General features: G+C 39.4%; 1 protein-coding gene across 1 annotated transcript; it reads right to left on the reverse strand.

Annotated features, from left to right (window-relative positions):
- Window positions 1–425: 425 nt before the first annotated feature.
- LOC131434227 (mucin-5AC-like) lies at window positions 426–16,214 on the reverse strand. Its single transcript, XM_058600881.1, has 2 exons — window positions 15,901–16,214; window positions 426–3,238 (listed from the first exon to the last, which is right to left on the reverse strand). The coding sequence occupies exons 1-2, from the start codon at window positions 15,901–15,903 to the stop codon at window positions 1,031–1,033; spliced, it is 2,211 nt and encodes a 736-aa protein (XP_058456864.1). The 5' UTR covers window positions 15,904–16,214; the 3' UTR covers window positions 426–1,030.
- Window positions 16,215–17,038: the final 824 nt, after the last annotated feature.

The raw sequence follows: 17,038 nt of genomic DNA on the forward strand, positions 1-17,038 counted from the left end.
ACATTTTCAAAATTGATAATCTGTCATTACCGCAATAGTCATTCTAAAGACACCATGAAGCAGCTATACAAACAAGTCTATTAGAAGTTGAAACGCAAATCATGCAATTATTCAATTACAAATGCATTGTTATTAACCGCACGGCCGCACGGCTTCGGCTAAATGACAGTCTGGTTGAAAGTTTTCAATTTTTTCCCATTTTCACACAGCAGCACACGCTTTACGATTGCAAATGCCCTCTCCAACTAGTGACTCTCATCCAAGCCATCAATAACCATAATGTTTACACTCATTTATTAACTGGCGCTTCACCGTTTCTTCGCTTACCTCTATCTGATTTGATCCCACACCAAGAAAAATACCTTACCCCAGACCTACCTAACCCCCCCCCCCTCCCCTCTCTTCCTTCTCCTGTCTAACCCCTTTCGTTTCGATGATGATGATCTTGCAGCAATTTTCTTTTGCCTTTCGCTCATCGTTCGCCAATTTGAGCCAGCCAAACCGTATCCCGCACCAGATGAAGAAGAGGAATGCTCGAACCAGTGGGCCCGATCAAACTGCCGCCGAAATCGATTGTTCAGATTTGGTTGCATAAGCTCAAGCGTCAGCTCTGGTTACCCGGTTAGCCCACCCCCCTCCTCCTTGCTCACTAACATCCCGAAGAAGATGCAACTGTTCCCAACTACCCTGCGACTCTTTCCAGCTTGGCGTCACACGGTGGTTGATGGGAAAACGGCACGACCACATAATGGGAAAAACGAGATAGAGTGTTAGAGAAATAGTGCCGAGACGAAAACGAAATAAATAAATTATGAGGCTCTATAAGCTAGTCGGTCAAAAATGAGTTGCGTTGGTCCTAATGGTATGCACCATGTTGAGTCGCGGTCTAAATTTTTTTTTTGAGAGCTCGAATTAGACGAGTGTACGTTGTTTTTACGATGCACATTACTGACCTACATGACAAAGTGAAATTCTTACCACTAATGGGTAGCGATTGAACACAGCGATCTTAAGGTAGTTCACCGAAGCACTACGGGAAGGGAATACTAGGAATCTTATAATGATAGCCTTGATCATCGAGAGTATGCGACGGAATCTGATAGTCGTATCCGGTTTCACTGGGAGCTTCGGCGGCCGCAACAAGTGGCTGCAGTTCTGATCCCTCGGCATCCGATTCGGCAGGTGTGGTGCGCTGTGGCGATTTCGGATGGTAGGTCGTTATCATATCCGAAGCCGTACTGGACGACTGTAGCAGTGGTGGTACGGTACTGGATGGTACAGAGTGGCGTTGTCCCAAAGATTCAGTATCTTCTACCACAATCCGTATTCCGGAGAGATCTTCACCGGATCCCGGTGGAAAATAGCTGTTCGGTAAGTCTGCATCCGGAACGAGACTGTTGATCTCCGCAATGATGGTCATTTCTTCGATTGGCGCTTGCGAAGGACCGGGACCGTTGTCGAATTTTGGCGAGCTGTCGGATGAGATCTCAGTTTGGGGATCGGTAGATGCTACTGAGTTAATCTCTGACGGGTAGTCGTTACCAATTCTGATGTTGGTATCAGGTGGAAGGTACTCAGGTGCGGATGTCGATCCTGGTTGCCCTTCCACACCCGATATCGTTACGTTCTGAGGTCCGTTGTTAGGATAGACCGAAGTAGTTTCACTGATTGGTGCGAAGGTAGACGTGGATTCTGCGGAAGGATATCCGCCAAAAGATGTCGTTTCTTGGCTGGGTCTGGTGAACACTTCACTGGCAGTCGTTTCTTGACTTGGGTAACCAGACGATAATGTAGTGTCTTTTTCAGGATAACCACCAAATGTGGTCGACTCGGGTTTATATCCAGAAGATGTCGTTGTTTCTGACACATAAGTAGACGATGAGCTTGGATAGTTTGTAGATTCAGGTTTTTGCGTAATCTCGTCTGGTTGCTTCGTTCCATTAGCATCATTTGGTGGAAGATATTCCGGAGCAGAAGTGGAAGATGTTCCATCCAAAAGAGAAACAGATGTTGTTTCTACAGAAGAAACTTCAGATGCAGTAATGTCTTCTACAGGTTGTTCACTAATCGGTTTTGCGGGTACTACTAAATCTGGTAATGGTTTTGGAGGAATATTGAAATCAATGTACTTGTGTGTCGTTGTCGTTCTGGAGGTAGTAGTGGCGAGTTCATTAATATCTCCGGGTTCCCCTACAACTTCATTGAGGTTTGGTGGCAACACTGGTTTGTCGTAGTTATAACCGTTGTCTTCATCAAATGATTGTTGAGTTGTGAGAGTGCTTCCAACACCAGTAATCGAAGCACTAGTTGTACTCTCTGGTGTAGGAGAACTAGGATTGGGTGTTTCACGAGGATACCCCGTGAATGGGCCCAGCGTAGATGGAGCTTCCGTTTCTTTTTGGGTCGCTTCTGTTGAACTTGACTCTGGTAGATAACCAGTGAACCCGTTGTTATTGGTTGATTCTGATGGTTCATTAATCGGATTCTCACTTGGTTTGTAATCGTTTTCATTTTCATTATTTCGTATATCAAAATTTTCAACCGGATTTTGTGTCGTTGGGCTCGAAGTTGTTTCTCGAGGTTTATAGATATCTTCAACGGTGGTAGAAGTAGCGGCAGTACTGGTGGTAGTTAGAGTAATTCCAGGAACTTCGGTTGATCCTGGTGAGCCCGTAGCGCCGGCCTCTGGTAGGACAGATGCGGAGAATGACGGCTGAGTACTAGTAACTACTGATGAATCTCCTGGTGAACTACTGGAACCTACTGGAACTTGCTCATCTGGTGGAAGATATTCCGGCGCTTGGGTTGACACAGGTTTGATTAAATTAGCATCCGGATTGACCGGAAAGTCGAAAGGTTCTCCCGGCCTGATTGGCAGCGGAACGGCAGGTTTCTCGTAGATGTAGCCATGTTGTGGGGTGTTTCTTTTGAATGGCGATGGTTTGATCGCATTTCTGAAGGACCTACTCCAATCGTTTTGCTTCTGGCTTGAGATAGGTGATCCAAACCCCAAGCTGTTCACTTGCGTCTCATTGAACAGTGTAAGATAATCGAACACACTTGCAACCTTTTCTGATGCAACATGTTTCTCAGGATTACTTTTCAGTTGAGCTAAGTAGTCTAGTGAATGGAGAAACTTATTCTGTTGATCTGAACGGTTTTGCTTTAAAATGTGGGAAACGTCAGGCCGTCCCAAGCCATGCGTCACCACGCAAGCCACTATCAGCAATTTCAGCATCTGGAATTAGACCAAAAAAAAAACGAAACATCAATTATCAAATGAGAACTTTAACCTCTGATTCATTAATAAATAAGACATACAAGGTGAGATGAAAAAACTGCAACCAACTTCAGACTGCTGTCATTTCTAAACCGCTCGTCCCACAGCTGTCAGATTTATTCTAGTGACAGCTCATTATATTATTTACAAGCGCACAAAAGCATTTTGGTGGGAATTTTTCAGAAAAAAAGTTATTTGTGATGGAATTCAAGTGTGATAGTGTGATTGCTTTGCATTTGGCTGGAAAACCACAAGTGGCTATCGTTAGAGCCCTCCAGCATTTAAAAGTGAATAAATCTTTTGTGTCTCGTACCATCGCTCGTTACCGTGATACTGGTAGCGTAGCCCGACGTCAAGGAAGTGGACGAAAAAAAACAGCAACATCGGCAGAAATGGTTCGAAAAGTGAAGAAGCGAATTGAACGAAATCCGCGTCGCAGTGGCCGAAAAATGGCTCGTGAGCTGAACATATCGCAATATGCCATTCGGCAAATATTGAAAAATGAGCTTGGACTAAAGCCATTGAAGTTCCAAAAAGTGCAAGATCTTACTGATGCGCAAAAAAAAGTTAGACTCGAAAAAGCTAAAGAGTTGCTTCGCTTGGCCGAAAGTGGTGAACTGCCGAATTTGGTTTTCTCCGATGAGAAACCATTCGTTATCCAGCAGTTTGTAAACAAACAAAATGATCGTGTTTACTTGCCAGAGAGGTCAGCTGAAAATTTGCAACTTCGGTTGGCCACCAGAACTCAAAAGCCGGCCATGGTGATGGTGTGGGCCGCCATAACAGCCGATGGTCGCTCGCCGCTCGTATTCATCGACCGTGGGGTCAAAATAAATGCGCAAATCTATCGCGAAAATATTTTGGAGGGAGTTCTGAAGCCCTGGGCACGCAAACATTTCGGCCGCAGACCTTGGACATTCCAACAGGACTCAGCACCATCGCACTCAGCACGCGCCACCCAAGAATGGTTAAGAAATGAGGTTCCTCGCTTCATTTCCACCGCACAATGGCCACCAAAATCTCCGGATGCCAATCCGTTGGACTATTGTGCCTGGGGTATTTTGGAAAGCAAGGTTGGCACTAAAAAATACCAAAGTGTCGATCATCTCAAGCAAGCGCTTCGCCGAGAATGGGACAAAATACCGCAGAGCCACTTTCGGGCAGCGTGTGATGGTTTCATTGGCCGTTTGAAGGCCATAGTTCGTGCCAAAGGTGGCCAATTCGAACAAATCTAAACCGATTCTCAAATTTGATGTTATTTCCGACATTTTTTGCTTTCATTCAATAAAATTTAAAAAAAAATGAAAAAATTATGGCGTTTTACTTTGTTGCAGTTTTTTCATCTCACCTTGTAGATAGATGATCACCATCATTTGCAATCACACCACCAGTAATAGCCTGTTTCATGAGAGTCGGATAAAACAGTGATCCATGAAAAACCCTTTCACCATACGACCAAGAAGCATGAATCAACACGGGTTTCAATTAATGATCATCATTGGTCGGCACCGAAATCATTGCTCACTTTTTAGCTTTCAGATTTAAGCGATCAGATGAGCTGGACAGTATACGAACAGTGCGGCTGAGTGTGGCCTACGGTGGTTATATTTCTCGACTAATCTACGCAATCCGAGACAGCTGGACGCTCTTGTAGTGGATAAAACTGTGTCTGTTCATACCAACCTTTCACCACATCTAAAACTAATCGGCCCAAATTAGTCTTCCCAAGAACGGCTACGAGATAGCTTTTGAACTTGTTGCAACTTTATAGCCCTTTAAAAACATCCGCGCAACATTGAAAGTTGCCCTCACAGGTCATACTTTATGGAAAATATAAGAACTCACGGTGAATAATGGTTCTCTGTATTTGGAAACGACACCAAGTCAGAGTTTCAAACTCGACATCGTAGAGAATTATTTCAGCAAAATCCGGTTCATACCGACGTAATTGATTAACGAGTTTCTTGTTGATTGGAATCGATCATGCTACAGTTTAAAACAATCATACTCTGGTATGAAAATAAAAAAAATGACAGGCAGTAATAGTAATCGTTTTTTGATTGCAAGATTTTTCTGTGCGACCCGGGTCCATTTTTCTCATGAAAATCACAACGGAAAATTGAACTTTGACATTTAGCAATTCCAGAAATCGTCGTCAAATTTCACATTCTCCGATTAGATGGAACTTTGTTCACGATTTCAATATAGCAAACTATTTGTTTTGTACGAATGGAGAGGAGAATTCGACTCCAAACTAACTTATGCATGAATTTTTGCCTTTCTCATATAGAAAGACTATGCAATCACTTGAAAAATCGACTAGGAAAATAGGCCCGGAGGGCCAAGTTTCATACACCATTAGACTCAGATCGTCGAGCTGAGCAATGTTTGTGTATATGTATCCGAATCCGGAGTTATAGGGTGAAGTGTGCTAAATATTGTACACTGTCACTTAAAGCGGCGGAACAAAAACCTTAAAAAAATTCTCAACTGTGTTAAAAAAAGTGGTCATATATTCATATATTTCCACAAACTCAGGGTCTCCTGGTCTCATACGGAATTCCTGAATTCCATTCAGAGCCGAATCCCGGTTCCGATTCATTCTAACCTGAGCTTGTGCACTGTTTTCGATGCTTCCGGAATCGATTTGTTTGGTTGTCTACTGATAATAGCTACCCAAGTAGCAAATGTAACTTATCGAAATTTCAAAATGTTCTACAATTGTTTGAAAATTGTTATTTATGTAAGATATGTTCAGAAATATTTTTAAACATATTAAAATCGGTTGTGCAACTTTTCACTGTTAAGTTCCACAATACTACCGAAAAGTCGTTGTAGAACAACTATCTACAACTGTGCAGCAGATCACCAACTTGCTCATGTTGCACTAGCAGATATAGAAGCTCTGCAAAGATCACATCGTCATATAAAAAGGAAGTAACTATAATAATTGTGCAACTTATCAAAAATGTTACTAAGGGTTATAAATCTCTTGTGAAAGTAAAATATGTGTGCGAAACAATACTCTTCTCAAGGTAAGAAAAATCATTATCCAGATTGAGAACCATGCTGTAGAGAATGTAGAGCTGAGGCTGCATAGTTTTGGACGCAGTCACGTACCCAGAGGGGGAGCCCGAGGGGCCTTGGCCCCTCCCGAAATCAAGAACCTATAATTATTTAGAATGTCTCAGACATGTGTTACAGAAATAACAAGACAGTAAACGTAATGAAATGTAATACAATAGCAGTTCCAGAGGAAAAGTGTATGTTAAAAACAGCCGTAAAAGGCACATCGAGAATTAGGTACATAAGCAATCTTCAGTAACATTATTTTAAATCTTTGCGCCCCTCCCGAAATGAAATCTTGGGTACGGGCCTGTTTGGACGCCTCATAAATTTTTGGATCAGTGTGTGCAGTTTCCTTCATTTCGAGCGGGATCTGTTTGAAATGGGCTCAAGACGGAAGAACTTAAAGATATGTTGCACAACACTAAAAAATTGCAATATCACAACAGTTGCCAGAATAGTAACATAAACCAACTTGATAAGTTGCACAATCGGTATGGAAACACGGGACAGCAACTTAACGTGTTACTTGGGTACCGATTGGAGTAGTTCGAGGCCAGATTAGAAACTGTTTTACGTATTTTTGTTTCGTCGCTTTAAGTGACGGTAACAAATTTTTAACACGCTTTACCCTATAATTCCGGAACCGGAAGTCAAATCCGGATGAAATTTGGGAGTTTTGTATAGGACCATGACCACCTTTCTTTTGAACCTAAGATTGTTAGAATCAATCACGCCATCGATGAGAAAAGTGAGGAAGTAGTTTGAAATGGGAATTTGTTTACTAATCACCCTATAATTCCGGAACCGGAAGTCGGATCCAAACAAATTTCAAGAATGAGCATTTTATGGGGTAATTATACCTTATATTTAAATTAAAGTTTGTGAGAATCTTCTCAGCTGTCTCTACGAAAAGTTAGTGCAGTTATTTTCATTTTTTTGCACATATGATGGGAGAGTTGGATCGATTTAGTATTTTATAATTTAGGTTAGGGAGTAGATATCGACATTACTTCGTATCGCGTAAGGTGTTGTTGTTCGATTGATGATAATCGAGTGATATCTTGCCAGTATTTCGACAGGGTATCGTAAAAAAACAGAACACTATAAATTAAATGTATGAATTGATATCAAACCTCTCGACAGCCGACTGTCCGGAGTTTTGCGAGTTTCGAAAGAAATTTCATATTTTAGTAGGAAGCACATATTAATACAAAACGCAATAAAATTGCAACGTATTTTCGGTAGTCGGCTACCTCCTTTTTATTTTTTGCTGGCTAAACTGATCCTCCCTACTATTGGAGGGTGGCAAACATTTTTTATCCGGGCTCTAATTATCGTAGATACGTCAGGTAAGCACGCGTGATGAGTTGTCCTCATTGTTTCCAAAAGTTTGATTAAACTTAATTCTTTAACAATGTTGAAAATTTTATCCTAAATTGCTGATCGTATTTCTGATAGTATGAAGAAAGAATTATGTTCTTGCGATTAGTACAACTCGAGATATTCACGATTAGGTTCTACCCATTCTTCCACAGGATGAATTTTGAAAGTGCGCCCCATAGTAAAGTAAGAAGTAATCACTTGAAAAAAATTTCTACATATAATGACCGATTTGGTAGTTGTCATCTAGGGCTAAACCAATTTCTGTGCTTAAGATACATAACTTTTTTGATTTAGTTCACGTCAGTTAAGACATTGCTCATCGGTACCTGAAAAAGTACTCTGCAAGTAGCAGAAACTTCATGTCTGATTAGCGGTTTATGTAGAACTACTAAGTGACTGTTATCAACGTAAACTGTTATGCACTGATGAATTGAAGACGAAACGTAAAGTCGTTAAGAATGCTTATGTGCCTTAAGCACACAATTTAGGTAACCCCGAAATTATCAATCATAAAAGATTGTAATTAATGATAAAACAGCCCTCGAATATTCCTCATGCACAATCACTACACTTACTTCGGTGATAAGTAATTCATAACGAATGCAGGTTCAAGATAATTCTTAAAATCCATCTTCAAGATTCCTACAGGATTGATTTCGGTTTGAAATATATTTCCTCATTTGAAATTTAGGTCCATGAATATCGCACAGACCTGAAATCGGCTAATTTTTAAATATGATAAAACGACCGTAAATGCAATATTGCAGTATTGCATTCGAGCATAACTCAAGTAAACCTTGATTTCACACTGTACGGAAACACAGACAGAGCTTCTAGTGAGAAACGGGTGCACTTTTTTCCAATAGCTACTGCGATTGTGTGAAATGCGCAGGCTACTTTATACATACATTTACTTTTACATTAGGGAATCTAGATGTATTTTATTTATGATTCGAGTCTAGCGGTCTCTTGAATAAGAACGGCTGTTTTACTGCCCAACGCTTTGACTATTGATTTTTTTATGAAAGAAAATATCTTAATGATCCATCAAAGTTGAAAAAGTTTTCAGGTAAATCGTTGTGGTAAAAAAGGCGCTTGCTTAAATCAAAAGCTTTTTAATAGTGTTAGTTTAAGTGGTATTGTGCAAATAACCTTTAAACGGTAATTTTTTTGATAAGGATGAGAAGCAGTAATCGTCGGGCTAAAACAACTGTTCTTATTTAAGAGCTTAGGTGTATAAAGTGTAAAGTCGTGTCGGAAATAGTTCGCACGGTTTAGATGACGCAATTTTGATTTGGAAAACGAAGAACGAGCCGATGCTCCACAAAAATTTGAAGATGAAGAATTCTAGGAATCGCTCACTGGTTACTGGTGATGAAAAGTGAGTCCATTACTATAATCCAAAGCGTCGGACAAATATTCAGATACACAGATAGACACGACAAAGTAATTTTGCAACATGACAATGTTCACCCACATGTTGCACTGCTGGTTAAACATATTTAACCGTTGTGCACTCGAAAAAAAAAACACCTTTAACCACCCGAATGGGTACCCGGGTACCCATTTTTTTAAATCGCTGTAAGTTGAGCATTTTTCAACCGATTGAAGTAATTTTAGCACTGTTGGATTCAGGAACTTAAGCTCTTTGGGATTGGTACCCATAAAGATGGACATGGTGCTCCTGGTTCCCAGGAACCCGGATATCCTAAATGAGTTCCGACATCGAGGCATTTATACACGGATTTCACGTATTTTTGTAATCTTATCTAAGAATTGCTATATGAAATCAAGTGCTATGCTGAGTTGTTATGTTTATATATTTCAGGGGGCATCCGTTATGTACGTAACATAAAATTTTGAATTTTTCTACCACTCCTTTCCCCCTTTGTCGAGCATTTCTCAATCTTTTCACCATGTATTGTCACGTATTTTTGAAACCTCTCCCCCCTAAACGCGTGACGTACTTCATGTATGTTCCCTTATATACTTCACTTTCTTATCTTCAGTTTGAAAATTATTATGTACTTCAGGCCTATTGCGAGGAGCACGCAATACAATTTTTAATTCTGGCAACAAACATTTCGAAACATCACGAAGTTACTTCCCAAACAGTTTCGTTCTCATTTATATTTCCTTTTTTTCGTTCTATGAGAGTAAGTCCAGAATAGGCCAACTACCCTTTAGATGACGTCATTTTTCTACAAAAGGTTCATTTTGGTACGGCCTTTCTCAAATAGCTGGTTTGGAAAAGTTTCAAATTAGTAAATGACATTTATGGTGGAAAACACAAGTGTCGGAACATTCTACGGAAATCCGGATTAACGGGAACCAGAAGAACCTACTACAGCAATATACACGGCCATCGAAAAGTGGATAAATTTCTGAATTTACCCGTACTGAAAAAATTCAAATCGGATGGAATTTGCCTTAGTTACAAGCATTTTTATTTGTGGGTACCCGGGTACCCATTCGGGTGTTTACGTAATAAAAAAAATTTGAGCCCCCCCATTCGACCCCCCTTACTGTAAAATGAAAAGTCAAAGCATGAGAAGTTATGGTCCAACTAGTTCTTGGAATTGACCGAATTGCAGAATCTTAGTTTAAACCTAACTCAGAAATTTCTTATTTTGAAATTCGAAAAGGTACCCGGGTACCCATTCGAGTGCATAAGGGTTAAAATCGCTCAAGTTGGTGATCCTGCTGCATCCGCGATATAGCACAGACATTGCTCCTTCCGACTACTACTTGCTCCGGTCGATGTAGCTTGGCCTGGCTGACCACACTCCAATTATGATGATGGAAAAAATTGATCACTTCGTGGATTGCGGCCAAACCGGTCGAATTTTTGAAAAGGGCTTCCGCGTAGTGCCAGCAAGAAAAAGGAGTGACTAGCGATAGATAAAACTTTGAATAGTAGTTCATAAAATCAACTAGATTTTCTGGAAAACCCTCTCTGAAGATCGTGAATTAATCCAAAAAAATCAATCAAGAGAGTATTCTATCCGAATAAATAAAAGGATATTAAATCCGAATAAATACAAGGTATTTAACTGTTACTTACAAATCATACGGCAAAATACCATTCAGTTATGATTCACTGTGCAAAATAATATACGACAGAATGACATCTTCGGCGAACTGACTTTCGACGAAACGGCCTTCGGCGAAATTATGCTTTTTTAATGCGATGCGTTTCCCCGTTACTGAATTTGCTTTGGTTTCGGTCGTTTTAAACGTTTAAAAATCAAAATCGAAAACAAAAATTATCTCGCTTCTGTCCACAGCACTATACTGTCTTCAGCAAATTTTTATTTTTTGTGTACACAGTTCGGTAAACTATTGCGATCTTACATCTTATAAGATGCACATGAATGGAGTGTCGTATTTCACACAGACTTATATTCAAGAATATGTAAAATTGTGAGATTTGAAAATTTCATGGCTTGAAATGAAATAATATACAAAAGGTCGACAACAACAACAGCTCGACTTGAACCGAGAAACATTAGATCACGAAGCACGCCGGCTAATCGACTGTGCCACTGATGCACATATCTGTTTGATGAATAATTGATACATATAAATTCATACTTTCACTTGGTAGTCTAGTGCAAATTACACTCGGAGCTTGTAAAATTCTGTACGAATGGAATATTGCGTCATTTGACAAGTAGATATGAATTGCATTTTTTCTAAAACTATGTCACCTGTAAAATTCATAGTTCTTGTTTTCAAACCAGTTTTCTAAGTCTCAAATATAAATGCAAAATCGCTGTACTATATGGAGATATTGTGCTACAATATAATCTAGCTTATAATCTGATGTTTTCAAAGCTTTTTTCTGTGGAAAGTTGTTAAGGACGTCAAGGCTTACATTATAAATAATAAGTTAGTTAAGAACTCATTCTCGGGGCTAGAGCACTTGAAAGTTTCTGATAGATGACAGATTACGATGTATCTCTGAAACATGATGATTTAGAACGTCGGTAATTTAGAAAAGAATGTTCGGGAGCCCAAAACTCAAATAATTGGAGTTAATAAGAGTTCTTTCATTCGGTGGCGCAAAAGTGCAATCAAATATTCAAAATTCCTGTGATTCATGAAATCATGCAGATTTAGTAGGACGGTTTCTTTGGATAGACAAATTGAAAATGTATTCTTCAAGTGACACCAATAAGCCACTAAAGTATTATTATGAATAAGCTATAGGGTTCTGAAATCTGAATCGTTCAATGTAGTAAGGGCATATTCAGGAGTGTTCTAGTTCTAGATGCATAATTTATGTCAGTTTTAAAATTTAAATCTAGAAATTATAACAAAATAAACTGGCAGCCCCAGTAGCGTTTTATCTGTGTTTCAAATATAGAAAAAATAGAACGGCAGTGTATACCAGTTTTAAATTTGACAGTAGAACTGGTCGAATAAATAAAACTAAAACGGATTGCTGGGGATACGTTTGTTTCTATTTCATTTACATTATAGACCACCCATATGAATCTTGCAGCTGCTGAATTTGCTCTAATAGTGCAAATTTCAACTCTATCCTAGAAAGAGAATGAGGCCTTTTGGCCGGATCTGAATAAGGCCCATTATACCAAGAGATTGTAGTTCCACACTAATTATCCCGTAACCAAAAATAAGAAGAAAAAAAACCTGTTTCAATCCACCTAGTGGTGTAATCATGCCTTTCTCATATTACTTATATTTCCAAAAATATCACCAGAAGATTTGGTGAGGAATTTTTTTTTGCAATCCTAAATAAAATAAGAAACTTTCTTTGGGTATAAACTGACATAACCTTTTAAAATTGTAAACAGTTATGTCAAGTTGATAAGAATTTTTCTTTATTTTGCATCGTCGCACTAAATGATTAAATACACTTTTTCCTTTAGTTCTGGAACCGGAAATCGGAACGGATGAAATTAAACAGCAACCTATGAGACTGTAGGAACTTTTATTTGTTCCTGTTTGTGTAAATCGATCAAATCATCTCTGAGAAAATTGAGTGAGTCTTGTATTAAACTTTTTGACCACTACTTCTGGTACTTCTGGAACCAGGAACTTGGAACCGGTATAGCCAAAGTCGGTTCGTTTAGTAAGTAACTAATTTAGCCTACAAATTGAATCAGTTTTAAGCCAAATCTAGAAGAATTTTACCCTTCGTCGCTCTAAATGATGATGTGAAATTCAATAGCAACCTATAGGACTACGAGATTTTTTATTTTATGAGTGACATTATTTGACACATACTTACACACATACACACACACAGCCACATACATTGCTCAGGTCGATAAACTGTGTCGAATTATATAGAACACTTAGCCTTTAGGGTCAATTTCCACTAGTCATTTTTTTTATTTATTTATTTTAAATAAAGAGATGGCTTTTTGGTTAATTGGTTTCTCGTCAAAACATTTATTTTTCGTTAAAGGCCAACATTTCGAAGGTTATACCTTCATCTTCAGGGCAATTTTATGTATTGTTTAGTCACAAAAATTTTTTCCACAAAATACAATAATTTTACAAAATGTATTGAAATGTATTGAAAGGCGAGATAGAAGAGAAAAGTGGATATAAAGATGGAAGCAGAAGGCAGTTCCTCAAGCAGTGAGTGAACGTGGACGAACGACGGGGTTAGAACCGGCATGTAGATCGAATTAGTGAACAAAAAGATGGTAGAAGACGGAGAAAATGAGAGGGAGGACGAACAGGTTAGTTTCGGCGAATCTTATTAATTTCCAATGAAGATGGTGAACATTTATTTACTGGATAGTTAAGGAATCGTTGAATAAGCAGCGTTTTGTCGCATTACGCGAGAGATGAAAATCAAAGACCTGCGAGCAACTGTTAAACAAACGACCCATACTGAGAAACGGTTCATTATATGCGTAGTTAGTTATAGCACGAGGGATTCGTAAAAATGGATGTGAACGAAGATTGCCACGATGGATGTCAAAGTTGACCAATCGTAGGAGATCAGGGCAATCAATATGTGATTGTATTAAATCAGCGATGAAAACAGCCTTGTAGACGTTTCTACGAATACACAGCGGATCCAGTTCGATCAGTTGGCAACGATCATTATAACTTGGAAGGTTTAATGGGTCTCTCCATGGTAGATTTCGGAGAGCAAACCTAATGAATTTGCGTTGAACAGCTTCAATACGAATGTGGCAACCCTGCATGTTAAACGAAATTGAACAAAGCACGGTGTGAATTGATCAAAGCCACACGTTGAATGTTTTGACACTCATCACCCTATAATTTCGGAACCGGAAGTCGAATCTGGATGAAATTGCTTGGTATATTTAAAGACAATTAGAGCTTTAATTTAAATCACGAATCGTGAAAAACAGCTTAACCGTTGAGTTCCGTTCGGAAGCGGAAACCGGGGACTAGTAGTCCCAAAGTAGTTTTATATATTCACTAACTAACAAGATCTATCAACTAGCTCAATTTAGCAGAAATTTTTATAAAAATGTGCACCTCGTTCGACATCACTTGTGAAAAAATACTCATGAAATTGTGAATTTTCACTAATCGCACTGTAATACCGGAACCGGAAGTCGGACCTGGATCAACTTTTCGGGGACTTTTTAAATTGAAATTGCATATTTTTTCATAAATTTTTACATATTTCCATGTAATTCCGGAACCGGAAGTCGGATCCAAATAAAACTTAGGAAAATTGTATAACGTCAAAAGACCTTTCATTTTAATCTAAGTTTGTGAAAATCGGTTCAGATATTTTTGAGAAACGTGTGTGATTATTTCTTTCCTTTTTTTAGTGCATATTACCATGTAATTCCGGAACCGGAAATCGGATTCATATGAAACTCAGGAACTTTGTATGGGACCATAAGACCATTCATTTGAATCAAAGTTTGTGCAAATCGATTCAGCCATCTCTGAGAAAATTGACATTGACAGAAATTTTGTGATCTCGACGGACTGAGTCGAATGGTATATGACACTCGGTCAACAGTCATGGCAACGTAACAAGTATAACGACAACACTAACAAGACTAGTCAAATCTTTAATAAATAACGATTTGTTCATAAAGCAGACAACAATTTAATCAAATTTATTCATACGATTCTCAGTATAATTACACATCAAGAATATCAACCGGATAAATTCGGTGGTTTTAAATACTTAATCAGAAAATTTAATATTAGATGCAAAGCATGCTTATTATCGGTCGAGTTTATCAAACAACTGCTGCCAACAAGTCTATGTCTTCTCTAGGGCTCATTTTAAGCATCAAAGTATCAACTAGAATATATCCACGGTGGCAGTAAATATCAGGGCGGGTGCATTTTTCCCACTTAAAGCACCCACGAATGCCATATTTAAGCAAGCTAAAAATTCCTCACTTAATTATTTGCAACTTCTCACCAACAGTGTTTGATTTACAGTTCGTGGTTCATTAATCATTTACACTCTTCACACTAACAACGATACTTTTCCCATAGAACTTTGCCATATTCATAGCATTCCGAAAATAGTCAACTGTAAACCACAAAGTATGTGCAGAATCACAAAGCACATCGTCACCCAACGCCCCCAGTTCGAGTGAGTGAACCTGCAGCATCTCCGATGAATACTATCACCACACGTAACGCTAACGACTCATCCTTCGCCACTCGAAAGGTCATCCCAGTCGAAACCTTAGCGCAGCAACATGTCGCGCAGTGACATAATTCGAGTCAAAAATTTGCCATCGATCCGTATCTTTTTGCAACTTCTTGAAAGCTCGATGAGTCGGCACAGCTGTTCCATAACAAGAAATAGCGGGATATAAACAAAGCGCTGAAGCGAACGACGGAGATTTTCCACGAGTACATTCACGCACCGCTTGTGGCTTTCTCAGCCCACCACCCAATTCTTCTTTCGGCCAAAGAAGATAGATCATCACCATTGACGTCGATCGTCCAGACGTCGAGATGATCGTGTTCAAATCGCCGGTCAAATGATGAAGTTTAGCTTATGTAAGACCCTGCCAGCATAGCGCCAAAATGGCATCTGTTGCGTGGGGATCGTTTGCTAAATATGCATTTTTCGTGCAGTTCTACTAAAGTGTTCCTCACGATCCGAGGTCAAACGCCTCCATCCTTTCAGTCGAATGGTGGAGGCGTTTGGGATCATCAATAACACTCACCATTGTTATCTTGCCGAAGATGTGCCAGTTGAACTATTACCGCAAACAGGAAACAGTCACTTAAGCAGGATAAGTTACTGACTTTGATTATATCAATGCACTTCACATACGAACCAGTTACTTGGGTTTATCACTTACACAATAGCTACTGTTCACATGTATGTTATGGCACACAGAATAAATGCATACATCTCATAGTCCTGTTAAAGTTAAAGTTATGACTTCTAGAAAAACATTAGAACCAAACACGGACACTGGAGTAGAACCACACGCGCGCGATTTCTTGGCCCAACCGATCTCAACACGCTCGAGTAATTATCGTGAATGAAGTTTAGGATCCATCAATCGACGTTACTTATATACTTAGCCACCGAAGAAGGGGGATCCTCCCGGCTGTGGTGGCATCGATTGTTTTGTTTTGGTGCAGCAGCAGCATCTGCCAGTACCTCGAGAGAGGAAGATCTGCTTTCTCGTGACGGCCACGTGCTATGCCGTTGTCCGTTGGATGCCAACTACGAGAGCCAGCGGCGCGCATGCTCTTGCAGATTGAAGTACCCACCTAGCGCGCCAATTTTTTTTCTCGAGTATCCTGAGTCTTCGAAACTTCTTAACGGGCCCCTGCCCCGTCGATCGATCGGTCAACCGAAATGTATTTATGCATTATGCATAAAGGAAGCTCACCTAGATTATGAGAAAATGTTTGCACGCGCGCATATGTCTTCTTCTGGACTTGCCTAGGATGTTGCTTGAAAATATGAACAAATAAGTCCTAAATGTCACGTTGTAACATTTTGCACCAGCACAGAGTCAGCAAAGTATAATTGCTGTACTCGTCAGTAATGATACTGAAAGTCAGTCGGTGCATCGATCGATGATCAAAGCTTATGCATTTCTTATAACTCAGGCAATAGTCGTTTTATTTGAAAAATGCACAAACCATATGGGATTTATTATATCTACCTTGACCTTCACGGAAATATTCTACTAGTACCATTTGCAGTGTCAAAGTAACGATATCAATTTCCTATTTACTTTGGCAGCATTTTATGTCTAACTACCTATCATTGTAGCACCAATATAAGGAATACTTTTCCTGAAAACCAAATTAAATGAACTTATAATGTGGAAGAGAGCCACC

Source organism: Malaya genurostris, chromosome 3 (genome assembly GCF_030247185.1).
Source record: "Malaya genurostris strain Urasoe2022 chromosome 3, Malgen_1.1, whole genome shotgun sequence".
NCBI classification, from domain to species: Eukaryota; Metazoa; Arthropoda; class Insecta; order Diptera; family Culicidae; genus Malaya; species Malaya genurostris.